Source organism: Capricornis sumatraensis, chromosome 7 (assembly GCF_032405125.1).
Source record: "Capricornis sumatraensis isolate serow.1 chromosome 7, serow.2, whole genome shotgun sequence".
Classification (NCBI taxonomy): Eukaryota; Metazoa; Chordata; class Mammalia; order Artiodactyla; family Bovidae; genus Capricornis; species Capricornis sumatraensis.
In genome coordinates this window covers 20,010,491-20,033,261 of record NC_091075.1, presented here as the reverse complement: position 1 = coordinate 20,033,261, position 22,771 = coordinate 20,010,491, and the positions used below count along the sequence as shown (strand labels likewise).

The window sequence follows — 22,771 nt, the reverse complement described above, 5'->3', positions numbered from 1 at the left end:
ATGTAAGCAACTCATCACAGTTTTTTATTCTTTAAGCTTCATAGAGAAGATGCCGTGTTAGGAAGGAATGATATGATCTCTGGGGAGGTTCTGGCTTATTATGACTTCATGGTTAGCAACAAGTGATACTGTCTGATGAAGTGTTTGCAATGCTGGGTCCTGACTTTTATTTAAAGAAATTGAAAAGGAATTGTTTATTAGAATGTTCCTATTTATACTGAAATCAGCTCAAAAAGAGAAGAATTCCGAGATGAAACAATTCAGTGTTTTATAAATAAACTCCATCTCAGCAGCTTTTAACTATGTTCTGACGATATATTTATAAAGCCAATGGCTTTGGTATTTATTTCCTTATTTTGATAATGCTTTTGTATTGGATGGTTGGCAAGTGGACAAGCACGGTTTCTGAACAGAGTTCTGTTTTGTTTCTCCAGGTGGGATAGTAACATCTTTGGGGGAAAGAAAATTGGCGTCCTTTCCTGAAAGTGGTAGACGTATAGCAGATGGTGGCCCAGGAGGAGCACTAGAGAGATGGAGACCATCTATGTTTTATACTAGGAAACAAGATCAGTCTTAAGAGTCCATGTTGATCTTGGAAATAGAAGGATTAGAAGAAGTCGAGTTTCCGCAAAGAACAAGAACTTTACCATCTCCTTTTTGACCTGAAGACCAGGGGACAATGGATATCATAGAGACAGCAAAACTTGAGGAACATATGGAAAATCGAACCAATGACCCTGCAGACACTTACACGAGACCTCCTGAGCCTGTCGAAGAAGAGAACAGAAATGGCAACAACAAACCTAAGAGCTTATCCAATGGGTTGCGGAAAGGCACCAAAAAGTACCCGGACTATATCCAAATTGCTATGCCCACAGAAGCGAGGAACAAGTTTCCCCTCGAGTGGTGGAAAACGGGCATTGCTTTCGTGTACGCTCTTTTCAACCTTGTCCTGACAACCGTCATGATCACGGTTGTGCACGAGAGGGTCCCTCCCAAGGAACTCAGCCCTCCACTCCCAGACAAGTTTTTTGATTACATAGATCGGGTGAAATGGGCATTTTCTGTATCAGAAATAAATGGGATTATATTAGTTGGATTATGGATCACCCAGTGGCTGTTTTTGAGATACAAGTAAGTAAGGTCTAACATGTTTTGGGGGTTTGCCATGGGAGTTTATATTTAAGTGAGTAGATGTGTGATCGAAATGCTCTTTCTTGGTTTTATCTGATAACTTCAGTCTTATCCAGGCACTTGATGAAGAGATAGAAAGATCTACAACCTTGAGTAAATCCAGTCATTATTCCATCAGCATTTATTGAGCAACTGTATGGAAGTGGCAGGTACAGAAATGCTGTGGTGGATGACTCAAAGCTTGTAAATTTAAGGTGCAGTTCTGATTTCAAGCAACTTGGCACTATGGTATTTGCATGGTACATTAAGAGGCTTGGAAAGGAATACATTCACTTCATCATGCTTTTGTTATTCCAGGCTCCTGACAGGTGGGGAAAGTAGTCGGCTGTTACTCAGAATGTGATGACTATATTGGTCTACAGTCAATCACAGCAGGCTTTGAGGTTTGCCTCTCTTCAAGAGTTCTCAGATTTTACATTTCTTTTCCATTTGCCTATTAGCAATTCAACCACAAGAGTTTGCTTAATAAACTGCATTTAGACCTGGGTCCATGCAGTTTAGGTTTTACATACCTGTAGTAAACAGGCCTTCTAGTTTCCTCACGCCATCACAAAGGAGCAGCCAGTTCACTGGCTTCAGTCTTCCCTGTTTAGAATAGCAGAAATCAGGAAGTGTAGTAAGCCAGGTACTTTTGCTTTGAAGACACTTAAAAATAGGACAAAGCTCTGAAGTGGTTATTTCTGTTTCCCTGTGAATTCAGACTGCTAGCCCATTTTAAAAAAAGGGGGGGGGGCTCAGTTCCTCTTTTCTTCTCAGCCATTATTCAGATGTTTTTCTCTGCTAAGATTCTAGTAATTAAGTGACAAATATAAATTTGGTCAAAACATTGCCCACAAACAGGGCTTTTAAAAGTATAATATATGCTAATGTATTCAATACACTTCAGAGTCAAATAGGATTTCAGTGTTAATGCCACAAGATCATTATTTGAAGAGAGAATTTATGCTGTATTATTTTTTCAATTGGTTGTTGCTTTGAGATTTGAAGAGTTCAATCTGTCTTTGCTAAAGAGTTCTACATCAAGTTTGCAGTTTTGAAAACTTGTTCCACAAACTGAAGTCATTCCTGAGCATTTTCTTGTAAATAAAATATTTCTCTCAATATGTATAAGTGAATCACATAGCTGTCAATTGTCTTAGAACTTTTTACAGAAGGTGTTGGTTATGAGATGCTTCATGCTAAAAGCTAAAAAACTTTTAGCGTTTTTCTTTTCAGTGTCTGGAATTGACACACTATTAAGAGAGACTGCTCAGGCCAAAGATATTTGCTCTCTTTTATTTTAGAGCAAAGTTTTATTCGTATATGTCCGTGAAAATAGAAATGTCCCAGGGTCTGTTTAGCAGCTGGCTTCCAGCCCGAAGTACCGTTTTGCTGTGTTTGAATGTTCATCCAGAGGATTGTTGTTAACCTGCCTTTCCATGGCCATCTTTGGTTCTACCACATCAAAACTTGAAGTCACACAAGCCAGCCATGCATTTTAATAGCATCCACTGTTTTGGTCACAGTCCACCAGCAAAAACTTGTTGGGGAAAATCGCACTAATTTTCTTTTTTCAGGTAGATTTGGATCTAACATTTTAGTAACTGGTAGAGTAATTTTTATAACTTGTTTTGCACATTCCAGGTGAATAAAAAATTCTACTTGTACTCTGACTCTCTCACTTAAGAGCACCTTCAAAGCGATGGGGGAAAAAATAATTGGCAGTAGTTCTTAAACTAAATAAGACTGCAGAGTGCATATTTCACCTCTAAGTTAATTTTCTGTTCTGAGTACTGCTGAACTGTGAATACTGGAGTGAATATAATCGACTCATAATAATTCCTGCTTATTACTTCACCGTGTCTAACAGCATGGAGCACAATTCAGCGCTCCTTTTGAGCCTGGGGTTGAATCAAAGGGAGGATAGTTTTTCACTTAACCAAATGGAGACAGTCAGCAATGTTTATCACCTGTTCCTTTTTAGTACTAGTAAAGGCAATGCTAGAATAGTAAGCCTTTGAAAGAAATGCCTTGCAATAAATAAATGCTTTCATCAACTAGTCAAGGTGGTTTTTCTCTATATATTTTGATCCCCAAAACCCTGGAATCTTCTTAAAATAGCTCTTGGAGACAGACAGCTAAAATTATATCTGTACATAATTCTTTAAATTAGAAGTCCCAACAGTTACCTGAATTAGACCTTGATCCACAGCCGACTGCAGTCTCAGAGAAAACTTAAAATATGCCACATGCCTGGAACTGTCTGTTTTTCCAGAGATCTTTGGGAAGATCTGGTTTGGGAAGTTTGAGAGCTCTGAAAATGGGGGACCTGGAGGTAATATATTTTATGTACTAGGAAAGTTACAACTAGTAATTCTAAGGGCTTTGTGGGTCTCACCCATGTCTTAATCCTCAGAGCCCAGAGTTTATAGACCCATCTCTGACTGCACAGCAGGGCCATCTTCAGAACTTTTTTTTTTTAGTTTTCTAAAAAGTATTTATTTGGCTGTCCTGGGTCTTAGTTGTGGCAGGCAGGAGCTTTAGTTGCAGCATGTGGGATCTAGTTCCCTGATCAGGGATCGAACCCAGACCCCCTGCATTGGGAGCAAGGAGTCTTAGCCCCTGGGCCACTAGGGAAGTCCCATCTTCAGAACTTCCCATGCCCATTCAGGAACCCATGAGGCAGCGGTGCAGACAGGGAAAGCCTTTCCCTTCGGAGACAGGGTGCTCAGAGCCAGCTTCTCTGAACCACTGCCTCAGACTAAGGACTCAGAGGGCAAAGGGCAGGACTAATGTTAGTCAAGACAGCTGTCTCCACCAAAACATACAAAGGGAAAAAGGACTTGTGGCTTTTTTTTTTTTTTTTTTTTGGCCTCTTTTCATCAAGAATGCATAAAATAAGGGTGAAATTTACAGCTTCACTCTTAAATATCCTTAAATGCACGAGGACCCTTTGACCGTCTTCAAAATATAATTCTCTGAAAATCTCTATAGTCATAGACAAAATAGTTCATGCCGAAGTTGTCAGAATATTTTTGGATGGTCCCCAAATAACCCTTGCTTATATAACTTAGGTTAAATGAGTTGTCCCATTTCCCTATGTGCCCAATTATGTAGTATCACCTTAGCTCATTACTAAATTCCTCTGCGGCTGTGGCTGTGGCTCGCTTATACCTGTGCTATGTTCCTGAGAGAGGGCTTATTAATGCAGTGGGTTGACTGACAACAGAGAGAGGTTCATTGAATTCTCTGGCAAAGAGTGCTTTTTTAAGGAGAGGTGGTTATTTAACCTTTAAACTACTTTAACTCACCAGAGACTCACCACACCTTTGGGGCCCAACCCACCTAGATTGATCGTGGTATGTGAATCTTTAGTTCAGAAAACTGCAGATATTTTTTATTCTGTTCAACCTTATTTTATATTGCCTTTAGGATCAGAAAGCCCCAGTAAACCTATTTTTTTCCCATCCCCATTTTTCCCTTAGGTCAATAGTGGGGCGCAGATTCTTTTTTATCATTGGGACTTTATACCTGTATCGCTGTATCACAATGTATGTCACTACCCTCCCGGTGCCTGGGATGCATTTCCAGTGTGCTCCAAAGGTAAGCCCCTCCGAATTACCCTTTAGAGGACGGTAAGCAGTGATCGAGCACCTGCTCTCTGTTACTTGTTCTCCTAGACACATTCATATGTGTTAACTGAAATCTGGCACGTTTTCTGCTTTGCTTTAGATTTTGTGGGGGAGAAATGAGAATGTGGTAATAAAATGTATGTCTTTGTGCATAAAACTTTTATTTTCTGCTACCCGGAAGTTACTGCCGGATTTGGGACTCTGCTTTTTTTGGCCTTTTCATTTTCTCATTCATCCAGTCATTTTGGAAGTATTAAGTTCCTGTTGTATCCCAGGCACTGTATGATAGCAATGACCAAAATGAAGTTCTCCTCCTCTGAGAATGTATATTCTTATGGAAGAACGGCAATGAATAAATAAAGTCATAACTTGTTACATGGTGGTGGGTCAGATAGCTGTCAGTTGGAGTAAGGGTGAGTAAAATAAATAAAGCTGAGTAAGGGTGAAAGGGACTATGAGGGTAGGAACTATTTTATATAGGCTTCCCCCATGGCCCAGTGGTATAGAATCTGCCAGCTGATGCAGGAGATGTGGGTGCCATCCCTGGGTTGGGAAGATCCCAGGGAGAAGGAAATGGGCCCTCACTCCAGCATTCTTGCCTGGGAAATCCCATGGTCAGAGGAGCCTGGTGGGCTACAGTCCATAGGATCACAAAGAGTCAGACATGACTGAGCAACTGAAACACAACACTATTTTACAGAGTGGTCAGGAAAACGTCTTCAATAAGAAAGCTTTTAGCCAACCAGGCTTAGGGAGTGAGCCATGTGGATGGGGTGAGAACTCCAGGACAAGGAAATAACTGTCATGGTGCATTCCAGAAAAGCACGGAGACCTGTGTGGCTGAGCAGAGCTGTGAAAAGTTGAGATGATGCAGCCACATATTTCACAGGACCTTTAGCCCATTGTAGGAACTTGAACCTTGGTGGTGACTGTGCTAGTGAGGAGAAGTCATTCCATTTGGGATATATTTCGAAGGTAGAACAGACAGGATATACTAATAAGTTGGACATGGGTTTAAGAGAAAGAAATCAAGGATGAACTCAGAGGTTTTAGTAACTGGAAAGACAGAGTGGCCTTTTGCTCAGATTGTTGTTGTTTTTCATTTGCTAAGGCGTATCTACCTCTTTGTGGCCCCATGGACTGCAGCACTCCAGGCTTCCCTGTCCTTCACCATCTCCCAGAGCTTGCTCAAACTCATGTCCACCGAGTCGGTGATGCCATCCAACCATCTCATCCTCTGTCACCTGCTTCTCCTCCTGCCTTCAATCTTTCCCAGCATCAGGGTCTTTTCCAATGAGTCAGCTTTTCACATCAAGTGGCCAAAGTATTGGAGCTTTAGCATCAGTCCTTCCAATGAATATCTAGAGTTGATTTCCTTTAGGATTGACTGGTTTGATTTGTTTACAGTCCAAAAGAATCTCAAGAGTCTTCTCCAACACCACAGTTCAAAAGCAGCCATTCTTTCCCACTCAGCCTTCTTTTTGGTCCAACTCTCACATCTGTACCTGACTACTAAAACAACCATAGTTTTGACTATATAGACTTTTGTCGACAAAGTGATGTCTCTGATTTTTAATACACTCTCTCAGTTCAGTTCAGTTCAGTTCAGTTGCTCAGTTGTGTCCGACTCTTTGCGACCCCATGAATCACAGCACACCAGGCCTCCCTGTCCATCACCAACTCCCGGAGCTCACTCAAACTCATGTCCATCGAGTCGGTGATGCCATCCAACCATCTCATCCTCTGTCGTCCCCTTTTCCTCCTGCCCCCAATCCCTCCCAGCATCAGAGTCTCTTCCAATGAGTCGACTTTTTGCATGAGGTGGCCAAAGTACTGGAGTTTCAGCTTTAGCATCATTCCTTCCAAAGAAATCCCAGGGCTGATCTCCTTGTTTGTAATAACTTTCCTTCCAAGGAGCAGGTGTGTTTTAATTTCATTGCCATAGTCACTGTCTGCAGTGATTTTTGGAGCCCAAGAAAGTAAAATCTGTCACTGCTTCCACTTTTTCTGCTTCTATTTGCCATGAAGTGATGGGACCAGATGCCATGGTCTTAGTTTTTCGAATGTTGAGTTTTAAGGCAGCTTTTTCATTCTCTTCTTTCACCCTCAGCAAGAGGCTCTTTAATCCCTCTTCACTTTCTGCCATTAGACTGTTATCATCTGCGTATCTGAGGTTGTTGATATTTCTCCCAGCAGTCTTGATTCTAGCTTGTGATTCATCCAGCCTGGCATTTCACATAATGTGCTTTGCATATAAGTTAAATAAGTAGGGTGACAATATACAGCCTGACATACTCCTTTCCCAATTTTGAAGCTGTCCATTGTTTCATGTCCAGTTCTAACTGTTGCTTCTTGATCATCATACAGGTTTCTCAGGAAACAGATAAGATAGGTAAGGTGGTCTGGTATTTCCATATCTTTAAGAATTTTCCAGTTTGTTTTGATCCACACAGTCAAAAGCTTTATCGTAGTCAATGAAGCAGAAGTGGATTTTTTCTGGAATTCCCTGGCTTTCTCCGTGATCAAACAGATGTTGGCAATTTGATCTCTGGTTCCTCTGCCTGTTCTTTCTAAACCCAGCTTGCATTTCTGGAAGTTCTTGGTTCACGTACTGCTGAAGCCTAGCTTGGAGGATTTTTACCATTACATTGCTGGTGTGTGGAATGAGTGTGATTGTATGGTAGTTTGAACACTTTGCCATTGCCTTTCTTCGAGATTGGCATGAAAACTGACCTTTCCCAGTCCTGTGCCACCGCTCAGTTTTCCAGATTTGCTGACATATTGAGTGCAGCACTTTAACAGCATCATCTTTTAGTATTTTAAATAGCTCAGATGGAATTCCGTCATGTCCACTAGCTTTGTTCATCGTAATGCTTCCTAAGGCCCACTTGACTTCACGCTCCAGGATGTTTGGCTCTAGGTGAGTGAATCACACCACTGTGGTTATCTGGGTCATTAAGATGTTTTTTGTATAGTTCCTCTGTGTATTCTTGCCACCTTTTCTTAATCTCTTCTGCTTATGTTAGGTCCTTACCATTTCTGTCCTTTATTGTGCCTACCCTTGCATCAAATGTTCCTTGTTATCTCCAGTTTTCGTAAAGAGATCTCTAGTCTTTCCCATTCTATTGTTTTCCTCTATTTCTTTGCATTTTTCGTTGAAGAAAGCCTTCTTATCTCTCCTTGCTATTCTCTGGAACTTTGCATTCAGTTGGGTATGTCTTTCCCTTTCTCCATTTACCTTTTGCTTCTCTTCTTTCCTCAGCTATTTTAAAATTCTCCTCAGACAACCACTTCACCTTCTTATATTTCTTTTTCTCTGGGATAGTTTTGGTCTCCGCCTCCTATACAGTGTTACAAACATCTGTCCATAATTCTTCAGGCATTCTCTACAAGATCTAATCCCTCGAATCTATTTCTCACTTCCACTGTATAATCACAAGGGATTTGATTTAAGCCCTACCTGAATGGCCTAGTAGTTTTCCCTACTTTCTTCCATTTAACTCTGAATTTTGCAATAAGGAACCGATGATCTGAGCCACAGTCAGCTCTAGGTCTTGTTTTTGCTGACTGTGTAGAGCTTCTCCATCTTTGGCTGCAAAGAATATAATCAGTCTGATATCTATATTTACCATCTGGTGATGTCCATGTGGAGAGTCGTCTCTTGTGTTGTTGGACAAAGGTGTTTGTTATGACTAGTGTGTTATTCTCTTGAAGAACTCTGTTAGCCTTTGCCCTGCTTCATTTCGTACTCCAAGGCCAAACTTGCTTGTTACTCCAAGTATCTCTTTACTTTCTACTTTTGCATTCCAGTCCCCTATGATGAAAAGGACATATATTTTTTTGGTGTTAGTGCTAGGAGTTCTTGTAGGTCTTCATAGAACCATTCAACTTTAGCTTCTTTGGCCTCAGTGGTTGGGGCACAGACTTGGATTACTGTTACGTTGAATGATTTGCCTTGGAAATGATTGGAGATCATTCTGTTATTTTTGAGACTGTACCCAAGTACTTCATTGTGGACTCTTCTGTTCACTAAGAGGGCAGCTCCATTTCTTCTGCAGGATTCTTGCCCACAGTAGTGGATATAATGGTCATCTGAATTAAATTCACCCATTTCCTGAGACAGAGTGTGAGAATGGATACTGAGACTATTGTAAGCAGGATTTATAGCTTCTCCAGGTAGAATCATTTCTCAAGAGAACTGTTAATCATCTTAGACTCCAGTGTGCCCTGGTTTATAAAAAAGGAAACGTGCAAATCATGTGCTTTCTGGGCAAGGGAGTAAAGCCTAACATTTTTTACTGAACACTAAGCAGATGTCCAAGGTGGAGGGAAAAAATAGAGTTGTTCTAAAGAAGTCAACAGTCTCCTTCACCAAATATAGGTGTGGTTTGAGAAGCTCTAATTTTCTAAAGCCATCAAGGCAGAAAGTGTGTGTAATTAAAACAGTGTACATATTGAATTTAAACATTGGCTGATTTTTAGTGAAACTAATTTAAGGCATGGGAGAAGTTCAGAGGCATAATAAATACTTCTAAGGGGTTATTGTGGTGGGTTAAATGAGGAAATGGCCACAGGAGAGAAGGCAAGCCCATCCTAGTAAAAGGTGTGATTTACAGGAATGAATTGCTATGATTATAGAAAGATGTAAATTAGAGATTATCTTCTATGGAAAACATACAATTTTCAGAAGCCACAAGAGCAAATGTTGCTGCTGAATAACTGAGATGCGAAGACTCACAAGGAAGCTCTAGGGACATCCTTGCTAATCAGCCCCTGTGTTCAGTTGTCAAGACCCAGAACCTCTTTCTGAAGCATCAGCAGGCTTTGGGTGCCTAGATTGTGGCTCAGTAAAGCAAACACACATCAGTTTGTTTGACTAGAGAGGACGTGGTTTGACAGAACAGGGAGCAGAATTGCATTTTAAATGTGGTCCAGCCTCCGGCTTCAGCGCTCCTTAGATTTGTGGTTGCAAAACTGTTAGATAATATACCTGTCTCCTTTTCTGCTGACTCTACAGAATGCCCTTAGTGACTGAGAGCAATGACAGAACTCTGTGTGCTGAAACCACTTGCTCTGGAAGGCTGTCTGACCGGCCACTGATGCCTGACGTCACTCGTTACGCACTGGGTGTGGTCACAGAAGCCGTTGCAGTGAAAGGCCCTCGGTAGAATCGTTGACTTGCAGTTTTCTGGTTGCCCTCCTTCCTTCTCCATCCTAGGGTTGAAGTCCTTAGGTTATGATTTGCTCCATCCCACCCACCCAAGCTTTGGTTTGCAGGCACAACATCTGAGTTCCGACAGTTGTGTTTAGATGGATGTTGGCCTAGTTATTAGGACTCGCATGAAATGCTTTAGGTTTTCAAATCCCTTTTTCCACAGGAAATATTGGGCTGGCACAGCTACTTTGCTTTTCCTGAGAAAGCTGCCCTCTCATCCTTGCTGTAGAGGTGCAGAGGACCTCTTCTTTTCTAAATTGAAGGGAATGTATGGATGGCAAGGTTTCTGGTTTGGCAGCAGCCAAGTTGATCTCGTTTGTACCTAAGTTATTTTGGGGGGAAATGGTGTGTGAAGGTCACAGTTGGAGGAACCCTTGAGAACACTGAGCTCTGTTTTGGCTATTATGATCAATGCTTCTCTTTCTGCTTTTTTACATCTTCAACTCTATATTCAGAAATAGCATGGAATGGTATAAAAAATGAGGAAATTAAGAGGAACTAGAATTTTAAGTGGTGTATGATGGAGGTCCCAGTGAAATAGAACAGAGCTAGGGCTTCCCTGCAGGAGACCTAGGTTCGATCCCTGGGTTGGGAAGATCCCCTGGAGGAGGGAATGGCTACTGACTCCAGTATTCTTGCCTGGAGAATCCCATGGACAGAGGAGCCTGGCGGGCTACAGGCCATGGGGTCGCAGAGAGTCAAACATGACTGAAGGGACTGAGGATGCGCACACACAGGAAATAATCCGTTAATCTCAACTCTGTTACCCGTCCCTTCCGCAGTTTTCTTTCCACCCTCTTTTTAAACTTCCTTTCTTGAAGTTCTATTTGGCATTTATGCTGAGCATGTGTTCTGACGTCTAAGATAGCAGTGACAGGATTGAGAGATTGAGGAGCAGAAGAGAGCCCTTCCTCTGTCCTGTGAAATGTTATTGCAAATTTCTATACCTGAATACCGCTGGAAGGAAGGGGGGCAGAGAGAATGGGTGGCGGTAGTATTTTCACTCCTGGTTTGGTTATACCTTTGGATTAAGTGTTTTTGCACTTCGAAAATCCAAGCATTGAGTTCGGGTGGGTGAGTGGATTTAAAAAAAAAATTATTATGGTTTTGAAGTGAAGAATAATGTGTTCTTAAAACTGAGAACACAATGGTCGGCTGGAGTGTACATACCTTTTTATTTGATCTCAGTGTTGACAGTTTGTACCAACCACACAACCAGAAATTCCTGAAGGTCCACCTCAGATCTGATAAAGTGCATGCTAGATTCTATCCTGCACATCAAGGGCTTTCAAGCATTTCATGTGGTCTGCGGGGAGTCCTGCAATTCTGTCAACAGTCCTTCTCTTCTCTGGGTATGCATCCTTTGAAAAGTGAGAAAGTAGTGAAACCGTTAGTAATTCAGTCATGTCCGACTCTTTGTGACCCCATGGACTGGAGCCTACCAGGCTCCTCTGTCCATGGGATTCTCCAGGCAAGAATAGTGGAGTGGGTTGTCATGCCCTTCACCAGCGGATCTTCCCCACCCAGGGATTGAACCTGTGTCTCTCATGTCTCCTGCACTGGCAGGCAGGTTCTTTACCACTAGCACCCCCTGGGAATCCCCTGCGGATCCTTTACCGCCTTCTAGATCTATCTTTTCAAGGCAGGGTCACCTATTACTTAACATGTTTGTTTTAAGGACTCTCAACTCAATGAAACCTGTATATTCTCTCGGATTAGCCTCCTGGGCTTGTCCTGAGCCAACTTTGGAAGGAGGTTAAGTTTCCTTGAAACCTCCAGTTTCTTCCCTTGACCTCTAATCCTGTTTCCCATCATCTTGTGCTACAGAGCCCTACACTTAACTATCACCCCAGCATAGTGTGTTTGCCTTTTTACAGGGGTCATCTGAATACCAGACATGTTTCCAGATCCATAAGATACTTTTCACTGGAAAATTTTTAGACAAAGATTCCTGCCCCAGTTCCTATGGTACTGAACAGGATGGGTTTCCACCTGCTTTGGAGACTGGACTGTCTTCTTACCCATCTGTACACATCTCACCCTCTTTCACAACTGCACATCTGCTTGGACCAGACACTACCTGTCTACACTGCCAAAGACTTGAACCACCACCGTGATCGGCCTGGCTGCGTCTCAGGGGCCAGTGCCTAGAAGGATCATCACTGAGTGTGAAAGGCAGCGTGTCACATAGCTGTGCGCCCGGGCCCCAAGCGAATAGTCATTGACAGTCTTTCTGTATTTCTCTTCTCATGTCTCCTCTTACTTCGTTTTATTTCTGAGTATCATTCTTTGATTTTCTAAACCTATTCACTTGATATTAGGCTGATCCGAAGTCTTCCACCCGGTGGCCCAGCATTTCAGTATTCCAGTTTCTCATGTATTCCCGCTCAGTCCACTATTCCTTCCCGTATATCTAAGGTTTGGGTTTTGTTGTTGTTGTTTTTTAGTACAATTTTTAAAGGTTACTTACAGTTATTATGAAATTGGTTGTATTCCCTGTGTTGTACAATACATCCTTGAGACTTTTTTTTTAAATTGGAGGATAATTGCTTTACAGTGTTATATTGATTTCTGCCATACAACAATGGGAACCCATCAGAATTATACATGAACCCCTCCGTCTTGAACCTCCCTCCCCTCTCTCGTCCCACCCCTCTAGATCATCACAGAGCACCAGGCTGCTTTCCCTGTGTTATGTAGCAGCTTCTCACTACTTTCTCAATTCACCCTATCCTCTCCATGCCCTGCTGTGTCCACAAGTCCGTCCGTAAAACCTGTAACCCTGGGCAGTCTGGGGGCAAGAGTCGATGGACTCTTGTGCTCCACTGGAAGATAAACCGTGATGGGTCTGAGCCTCTGGATTGACGATGGCTGTGTCCACGGTGCATCTCCATTTCTTACACCCAGCAGTTTGTACTCCCGCCTTCCCACCCCTGTGTCGCCTCTCTCCGCGGCTCTGTCTTCTCATTGGTAACCACTAGTTTGTTCTGTATAGCTGTCGGTCTGCTTCTTTTTTTGTTATAGTCACTAGTTTGTTGCATTTTGTAGTCGATTCTACACGTAAGAGAGATCTGTGTGCCTCTGCTTGAATGGGTTATAAACCTCTGACTGTTGTATCACACTCCTGCTCTAGCCCTTCATTGTCCCTGCGTCATCATGGACGCTTCTCAGGGCTTCTCCACCTCGCCCAGGGGAGCCCTTCGCTCACCCCCTGCCATGGCACACAGATTTTTGCTCTGAGGATGTTTTCCCTGATCAAGCCACTCCCTTTAAAGCAACCAGTACATCCCTAATCCATCATTTTCAAACCTATTTAAATTATTTAACAAATTGCAGCTCTTTTAAACTGCAGATATTTGGATCAGACATTAATACAACTATATGCACCGTCTAGGCTGCCCACTTAACACAAGGTAGGGATACTCTGTAGAGTATTAGTAATGTGGAGGGCAGCCGAATCAAATATTAACTATCCGAAACCCCGACTTCCCCTGCAAAGAGGAAAGAGAGGAGCTTTGATCTTTTCAGTGCATAACTGTGGTGAAGTCATTGGTTATTAATATTTTTAAAAGCTTTGCCCAAGGACACACCACCACCAAGACATATTATTAGTAACATACTGAATAATTTAGAACATGTCACTAAAACTGGCCAATGCAATGAATAAAACCCAGTTTGAGGAGCTTCCCCCTTGGATTCCTTTTGACTTAAAAGGGAAAAAAATCACAACCGATGACCTTTGTAAATGTCACATAAATTAGGCTAACACTTGATTTATCAGCTTGTGAATTTTCTTCCTGATCTTCTTGTGTCATTCAGCTCAACGGAGACTCTCAGGCCAAAGTACAGCGGATTCTACGGCTGATCTCTGGCGGTGGATTGTCCATCACGGGATCACACATCTTGTGTGGGGACTTCCTCTTCAGCGGCCACACAGTTGTGCTGACACTTACTTACTTGTTCATCAAAGAATGTAAGTGATAACTCATTCCTGCTTTGTTGATTGTTGCAGTGACTGGAATCCCTAGGCCCTGAAACTGATGAGCCCTTATTCTGTCGAAATTAAGAGCCATGGGAGGAGGAGGGGGTGTGTGTGTGTGTGTATTAAAAATCATTGCAACCAGTCATGAACACTGAAGGGTTAAATCCTAGCCCTGGCTTCTTGCTAACATTCAGCATGCCTCCAAAATGTCTCCCTCCTCGGTTAGTACTTCTTAAGGTGTGTGCATGCTAAGTCACTTGAGTTGTGTCTGACTTTGCAACCCTATGGACTGTAGCTCTCCAGACTCCTCTGTCTCTGGGATTTTCTAGGAAAGAATACTGGAGGGGCTTTGCCATTTCCTACTCCAGGGGCTCTTCCTAACCTAGGGATCAAACCAGAGTCTCTTACAGTCTCTTGTTTTGGCAGGTGGATTCTTTACCACTAGTGCTACCAAGGTATGAAAGGCTATTTTAATGTTGGACTTAAGAGGAATCTTTAAGTTTATCGCAAAAAGAATCAACGTGCTCCAGAGCCCAATGGAAAGGACTTTTGAGTGAAATTTCCATTTTACGGATTCATTTCATCATCCCCAATGCTTTGCTTAACGTTTTCCTCTTTTGTAACTTTTCCTTGTCCGACTTTATTCTAATTTCGTCACTTCCAGTAGCTTTCTATGCTTTAATAGGCATCTTCACGAAACATTTTGCCAATTCTGACCATTTTCTTCTTATCTTAAAAAACAACACGGAGATGAGAATGTGAAATATCTTTCCATATTTATATACTTAATTCTCATTATACAAAGTTCTTGTGTATTCCAATAACTTCGTGGGGAGGGGGCCTAGAATAACATCTTGTTCACTGGAAAGAGGGGTGGGGACTGTATTTGATTTTAGCTGCCAGCACATCCCCTTGTAGATTTCTGAGGCTTTGTGTGGTTGGTCCCATTATCTCCAAATTCTTTTGAAGTAGTGATGCTTCTTCCTCCATTTTTACCAGCTGGTCAGTATTACCCTTCATCTTCAATTGCAAGATACCCCATCTCCCTGCCAGTGTTCTTTTGGAGTCTTATCTCAATTCTGTTCACTTGCAAAGCATGTCATAAGGGTCTTTGGGCAGAAAGCAGGGGAAGGAGACCTCCCTTCTGTCCCCTTTGCTCAGTTCTCTTCCTTCCTCTTTTAACCATCATCAATGCAAACAGGTTTAGACCTATCATGGTTTCTCTTCCTGTGGAGCAGAGGTGAATTCTTGCCCTTAGATTGCCTGGGATATATATAGGTTTTAATTCTGCTTTGAGGGCATTATGACAAAGAGATGAGAGTCTCTGTAGTAGATGAAGTCTTTTTGTTTTTTGATGGCAACTGTATATCTTCTGAATTGTTTTCTTTCTAAATGCTACTATATGCAAGCCTTGAGCAGGGTGAACAGTCTATTAAGTGTTCGGCCTTTGTCACACTGTCTGCCTTGAAGGCAGAGGCCTTGGGCACCTTTCCCCTCGTATTTATGTTCTTACATTGTTGGGGAAGTGGTGGAAGATAGGAACCTAGTTCTGTGTGGGCACCAGTGTCTCCTTCAACTTCAGTCTTCTGAAATTTCTAATACCTAGTTGTTGGTTCTGGGTGGCGGGCAGAGCGATTTATGTTGTGTGTGGTTCTCACTCCAGCTTCTGCTCTGGAAAGGTCCCATCTCTGTGTAAGGTCAGTCACTCTCCAGTTGAGAGGTTCGTTTGGGTGGTAGAATCTTGCCTCTAATCTGTTACATCATAAAAGCTTATAGAAGACGAGGATGATGGCAGGGAGCTGTTACAAGTTGAGAGTGAAGCCACTGTGGGTGGAAAACCAGGTAATGAAGAGAGAATACCCCAGGAAACGGAGGGCCAGTTTGATAACTGAAGACGAGGTGACGTTACCAATAACAACGAGTAGACAGAATACTTCCTCTGTGCTGGGCACTATTCTGAGCCCTCGGTGCAGATTAGTTTATTTAATCCCTGCAGCCACCCCAGGAGGGAAGCACTGATTTCCCCCATTTTTTCAGAGGAAACTTAAGCATAAGGAAAGTGAGTGAATTAGCCACAGTCCACAGTTAGTAATTGGAGGCTGACTTCAGCAGTGCCACTCTCAGTTTCTTGGCTCTGCTTAGAATTTTTGGAAACCCAAGTGTCTGGTCTGGTAGAATTGCTCAGAAATAGCCTGGATGTTGGCTTATTGTTGTTCCTTTACCTTCGCACAATAGGGCAACTGCATAATTATTTCTCTACTTTAATAAAGGCAATAAACGTAGACATGTTTCCTTCCCCAGGTATGGTTTGGGCTTGAGATCTTTAAACTTGTGTAAGTTTACATATAGCAAGGAAAGAATTACATTCTGCTTTCTCTAAGCTTTGTTGAGAAACAAAAGGGCAAATCTGTAATACTGGATACAAACCCAGCTTTAGGATCCGTTCTGTACGTAAGCCAAGTATCCCGTGTTTAGGTCCGCTTCCTATGCAATTAGGGGAAACAGCTTCTAAATTATACCATGTGTTGTTGTTATGAGTTAGCAGTGGTTCCAGTGGTTTCTTTGGAGATTCCGCTGCTAGAGTTAGAAGCATTATTTGTATATTTTTGCTTTCCTGACGTTTGATCGTTTTGGACACTCCTTGTTTGACGTTCTGTTGTCATTGGTGGATTATCATCGGGACCTCGGTTCCTTCCCTATAAAGTTGGCCTGGAGAAACCCACCTAGCTCTTAGTACCAAATGTCTTACTGGTTGAGAAAACTTTTTCTTCCTCTTTCTTTTTCACCTTGCTACTACACTGAGTCCATTATCTCTGGTAGTCACTGACAGGCAGGGATCGGATCCCACACAGACAGTGGAGTTTATTAAGAATTGTGTCATCATCTCTCAGCTCAAGGTTATCCCTGGCGATAGAATGAGAGAGCAGAGAGGATTGCCATTTTGCCATTTCTGTTTAAAAATAGTTTATATTAAATCTTCTATTTGGGTCCACCAGTGTTCTCAATTAATGAGCAGTGGTCCCAATGTAGTAGCTAATAGGGAATATATTTTTATGGGAGAGCAGTGCTAGGGTGTCTAGATATTCCTAAAGCCTGATTTTCAATTCTGTGAGTAGTAAATTGATCATTCGGGCCACCTCTTTACTCCCCACCTGCTTCAGCTTTGCTTCTTGTGCATAAATGTTAATCGCTCAGTCATGTCCAACTCTTTGCAACCCCATGGACTGTAGCCCACCAGGCTCCTCTGTCCGTGGGATTTTGCGGGCAAGAATACTGGAGTGGGTTGCCATTTCCTCCTCCATGCGATCTTCCTGACCCAGGGACAGAACCAGGGTCTCCTGCATCGGCAGGCAGATTCTTTACCATCTAAGCCACCAGGGAAGCGCCTCTTGTGGATAAACCAATACACAAGGTTTGCTGAAGCATTTTGAACTTTTAAGGTAAATAGCAGGTGACCCGTGAGGATGGGAAGGAAGCAAGACTGGTGTGGGATTTCAGGCAAGGGTAAGGGCTGTGGTGCTGGAGAATCATATTTAGTGAAAGCTCCAGATTTCTGAATGTTGCTTCAGTTTTTAACATTCAAAGCCTAACAGAACAGTTTTGGGGACTGGATCTGGCCTCCCACATTATGGAAGTAAGGCTTCTCCCAGCTATAAAATTCTTGGATTCCATGAGCTATTGGCTGGAACCTAGTGGCAGGATGAAGCAAGTAAGAATTAATGAGTTGTACATTCAGAAGTAGGAAATCAGACTTTCAAATACAAATACAGGTTTATCATCTTACTGTTTCACGTTGGACCTAAAGAGCACTAGCTATTTTATTTTTTACTTGAACCATGCCTGATTTGATGTGTCATGTAACATTCTGAAAAGTAAATATCACTATACAAATAATCACAGTTAAATATGAAATAAATTTCACTATTACATTATTATCTTTGTGAGCTAATAAAGCTTTAAAAGAGGGGAACAAAACAGTTATTCAAGAGAAGAAGACTTATTAGAAATGAGTGCTGTTTCCATTTATACCTGTGTCATTACCGCCTGTGTGGGAAGGTTGGTGCAGGATCATGTTTAACCTGTGAAGGGCCTTGCTGCTGCTGCTGCTGCTGCTGCTAAGTCGCTTCAGTCGTGTCCAACTCTGTGCGACCCCATAGACGGCAGCCCACCAGGCTCCACCGTCCCTGGGATTCTCCAGGCAAGAACGCTGGAGTGGGTTGCCATTTCCTTCTCCAGTGCGTGACAGTGAAGTCACTCAGTCATGTCCGACTCTTTACAACCCCATGGACTGCAGCCTACAGGCTCCTCCGTCCATGGGATTTTCCAGGCAAGAGCACTGGAGTGGGGTGCCATTGCCTTCTCCGGTGAAGGGCTTTAGTTCTCTCTTAAAGCTGATCAGTGTCATGAACATAGTGGCCTCACTAGGTAAGGCTCAAACCCATAAGTGAATTGTCAAGAACCCTAAGCTTTTACTTTGCTGTTGTTGTTTAGTTCCTAAGTCGCGTCTGACACTTTTGCAACCCCATGGACTGTAACCCACCAGGCTCCTCTGTCCATGAGATTTCCCAGGCAAGAATGCTGGAGTGGGTTGCCATTTTCTTCTCCAGGGTATTTTCCCAACCCTGGGATCGAACCCACATCTTCTTCATTGCAGGTGGATTCTTTACCACTGAGCCACCTGGGAAGCCCAAGCTTTACATAGGGACTGTCCTGTAGTTGCTATTGGCAATAACAGCATAAAATTGCTGAGAATCAAAATATTGCTAGGCACAAATGCCATTTTTCTCTCCCTGCAGGAATGAAAATAAGTTTATGTATAAGAACTAAAATCACTCTTGCTTTCTTATCCCTCGTTTTCATAGACGGTACCTTTTTCTTTTGACCTCTGCCCTTTTTCTTTCCAGTGGAGTCCCTGTGGGAGCCAGTATGAGCCAATCTCACCCTAACGTGAAATATTTCTGTTCTCTTCCTTATTATTTGCGTGAGCAAAACCTAGAGCAGTGTTACCAACCTGCGCAGGGAAATGACTATTAGACCTGCTACCAGCAGCCTCCCCTGCTCCCACCCCCTCAACCCGAGCAAATCCTGGGCGGTTCACAGTGACTCATAACTTTGGGTTATCCATTTTCTCCGCCGGTGACATCTTGGCCTTAGAAAGACTTTTCTCAGGTCTTTAGGGTAGACTGTCATCATTCAGTTCATCTCGGGGAATGCTTCTTAACTCTTCTCGCTTTTCTGCTGTCCAGATTCGCCTCGCCACTTCTGGTGGTATCACTTAATCTGCTGGCTGTTGAGCGCTGCCGGGATCATCTGCATTCTGGTAGCGCACGAACACTATACTGTCGACGTGATCGTTGCCTATTACATCACGACTCGGCTCTTCTGGTGGTACCATTCCATGGCCAATGAAAAGGTGAGAGCAGTGAAATTATCCTTGGATAATTTCTTTAAAGGCAGGGGGCCTCTTTTCACACAGCGGGGGGTTCATGTAGCTTAATGGGAATAACTGCTGTTGCCACCTAAATGTGTGGTTGAGATCAATTGACTTATAGGGATGACTGCCTCTTAAAGAATGTCACAAATATAAATGACATTTAAGGGTAAAATGCTGTGTAATTGTAGAGCACAGTGTTTTACTCATCAGGTAACGTATAGGAGAATTAAAACTGAATAAAAATTTAGGAGCCTTCTCTGTAGAAGCTTTGTTGTGCAGCTAGGTGAGACACTCAGAGAACTTATTTTGAGGAAGACACCAACTCTTTTAAAGTCAGGCAAAAATGAGTAACTAATGAATAACTGGACTTTGTACATCTTTTAGTGATACTAGGCTCTCTGACTTCCCTTCTTATCCTTCCTTCCTTATTTCTGCTGCCTCTTGTTCCCATATGATTCCTTTTTTTCTTCTCCCATTCATTCTGAAAGAGGTGGCTCAGATGTCATCTCTTCTGAGAAGCCTTGCCTATCTCCTGCTCTCTGCCTCTAGTCTCAAGACAGAATGATTCCTTCACCGTGTCTTCCTAGCCTCAGTGTATGTCCTTAGTGTCAATAGAGTTAGTCTGCGTGCCATGACTTACTTATCTGGGAATGTGAGAAAAAAAGTGAAAGTGTTAGTCACTCAGTAGTGTCTGACTGCGATTCTATGGACTGTAGCCTGCCAGGCTCCTCTGTCCATGGGATTCTCCAGGCAAGAATACTGGAGTGGGTTGCCATTCCCTTCTCCAGGGAATCTTCCCAACCCAGGGATTGAACCTGGGTCTCCTGCTTTGCAGGCAGATTCTTTACTGTTTGAGCCTCCAGCGAAGCCCACTTATCTTGGGATAGTCTGATTATTGTCCAATACCATATTTTCCATATTGTCTGATGCTTACAGTGTTGCGAGAATTTGTGAACAATGAAATATGCTATTCCCTACGGATCTAACTCCAGTTCTCAGTGTTGTGCCCACTAATAAATGCCCTTTCTATGGATTACTTCATTTGTCCTTGTGGCTCTGTTTCCTACTTACATCTTCCTTCTTCCGGTCCCATCTAGGTATCTACTAACGCCACTGAACCGAAATCTCCATCTTTCCCCTTAAAGACTGTCAACCTTATGAGCTCTCCTTTCACTCTTCCACCTTCCTTGAGCCATAGATCTGACCGCTCACATATCCTGAAGATTTTTCCTCCTGGAGATCTCTCACATCCATTCCTGAGTCTCCGTTCTTCCTGGAATCACAGGCAGATTTGCCTGAGCCACAAAGAGGGGAGGGGTTCAAGGGTGGAGCCAGAATCTTGTCAGAGTTGATGCATGCGTGCTAAGTCGTTTCAGTTTTGTCCACCTCTTTGCGACCGCATGGACTGTAGCCTGCCAGGCTTCTCTGTCCATGGGGATTCTCCAGGCAAGAATACTGGAGTGGCTTGCCATGCCCTTCTCCAGAGGATCTTCCCAACCCAGGGATTGAACCTGTGTTTCTTATGTCTCCTTCATTGGCAGGCGGGTTCTTTTTCACTAGCGCCACCTGGAAAGCCCTATCAGAGTTGGAGAAAGGAGCAACGGCAACTGTTGTCTTGTGATTCAGATTCTGCTGGTTTCCCTGTTCAGTTATAGCAAATGACAGTTAAATTCAGAAGCAATGTAGGGTGCAAATCGTGAAAAATATGTCTCGTTTTCCTGTTCTTTACCTTTTACAGAACTTGAAGGTGTCTTCACAGACTAATTTCTTGTCTCGAGCATGGTGGTTCCCCATCTTTTATTTTTTTGAGAAAAACGTACAAGGCTCGATCCCTTGCTGCTTCTCCTGGCCTCTGTCCTGGCCTCCTGGCTGCTTCAAATCATCTTGCAAGAAATACTCACGGGTTCAGAAGATTGGCGAAGATAATGAGAAATCTACCTGAGGAGCAGAGCAGAGGCATTGACTCTTACACCAAAAGAGTTATCGCTGTAACCAAAGGTATAGTTTTGATTTTTATTTTAGGAAAACTGATCACTAAAGGAAGAAGCGGACCAAGTTTTGTGCAAGTGATTAGAAAGATGGATGAAGTATTACCCTTGGACTGTTTTTTGTTTTTTTTTTTATTCATCCTGAGAAAGTTAAATTCTCCTTCGGCTCTTCATTCATTGGTGACAAGCCCTCCAACTGGGATTTTACTAAAGAGCTTGTTAAAGAGGTGCCAAAGAACATATTACTCCTTCCTTATTCTTTCTCCAGGAAAGCTCTCTACTTCAGAATTTTTTCAGGATTTTTTTTTTTCCTCCAAGGTCAAAAGAATTTGTTAAAATTTTAAATAAATAAAGATATCTGGATACAGACAGCTACTGTGTAAATAAAATCTCCAAATGCTGAGAGTGGTTTTTAGCATTAGGCTTCTTAGCCGTGGGTTGTGAGTGAACTTTGGGTGAACCTTGTTTCTGCCCTGCCTTAGGGGAGGTCAGGGTCAGGTCTGGGAATATGTGCTGCTGCTACCAGCCAATGTACTACGTGTCACTTTCACTTTATTTTTTTTTTTAACTGATAATTTTATAACTTAAAAAGTGAACTAAGTCAATAGAGAAGTATTTGAGACACCCCGCAGATTTCACATGTGTGTAAATATTTCATTTTGAGATCCCTATGACAGGTATACAGGAGACATGGGGCTGTGTATGCGAATGACGGGGGCTTCTGTTCTCCTCATATAAATTCGCATCTGTACCCCCCAGGGCAGTCAACAGTGTAGCACAGGCTGAACATACATAGGTGTACGAACTGACACTCCTGCCCTGTGGGGAACAAGCCTGTGTTTTTCTCCCAGGTCACACACACCCTGGCTGAGATCTGTCATGGAGCCGTGAATTGGAACTCAGAAATCCAACTGGTCACATGTCATTGAAAACCAGTTCTTCCTAGTTCCATTGTGCTTTATGGAAAAACCAAGATAGAGTCCAAAAGTTTATCTCATCCTTGCCTTTTAGCAAGAGACTCGTTTCTTATGTACTGGTCCTAAGGACACATACCACAGTTGAGTAATTTTACTTTGACCCTGAAATTATACCACGGTGCTGCACTGTAATCTGCGGTTAGAATAGGTGCGTTAGATGGTGACGGCTCCTCAGTAAAGGGGGGTAGCTGCTTCTAAAGTTCTTTCAGGTGATGTTAAAAAAAAAAAAAAAGATGGATTAAAACAAAAAATCCAGCCAGATTTAGTGCATTGTTTAATGCTGTTGAATCTTTTGGAAAATTCTTGGCTTGATTTCTTTAAACTTCTAGTAATCATAGAAAAAAAATTTTAAGGTTACAAAATCATCAAC

General features: G+C 42.6%; 1 protein-coding gene across 1 annotated transcript; it reads left to right on the top strand.

Moving 5' to 3' along the window:
- The first annotated feature begins 679 nt into the window (after window positions 1-679).
- On the top strand, window positions 680-21,474 carry SGMS2 (sphingomyelin synthase 2). The gene is made up of 5 exons (XM_068975557.1): window positions 680-1,134; window positions 4,659-4,776; window positions 13,840-13,993; window positions 19,249-19,415; window positions 21,175-21,474. The coding sequence occupies exons 1-5, from the start codon at window positions 680-682 to the stop codon at window positions 21,376-21,378; spliced, it is 1,098 nt and encodes a 365-aa protein (XP_068831658.1). The 3' UTR covers window positions 21,379-21,474.
- Window positions 21,475-22,771: the final 1,297 nt, after the last annotated feature.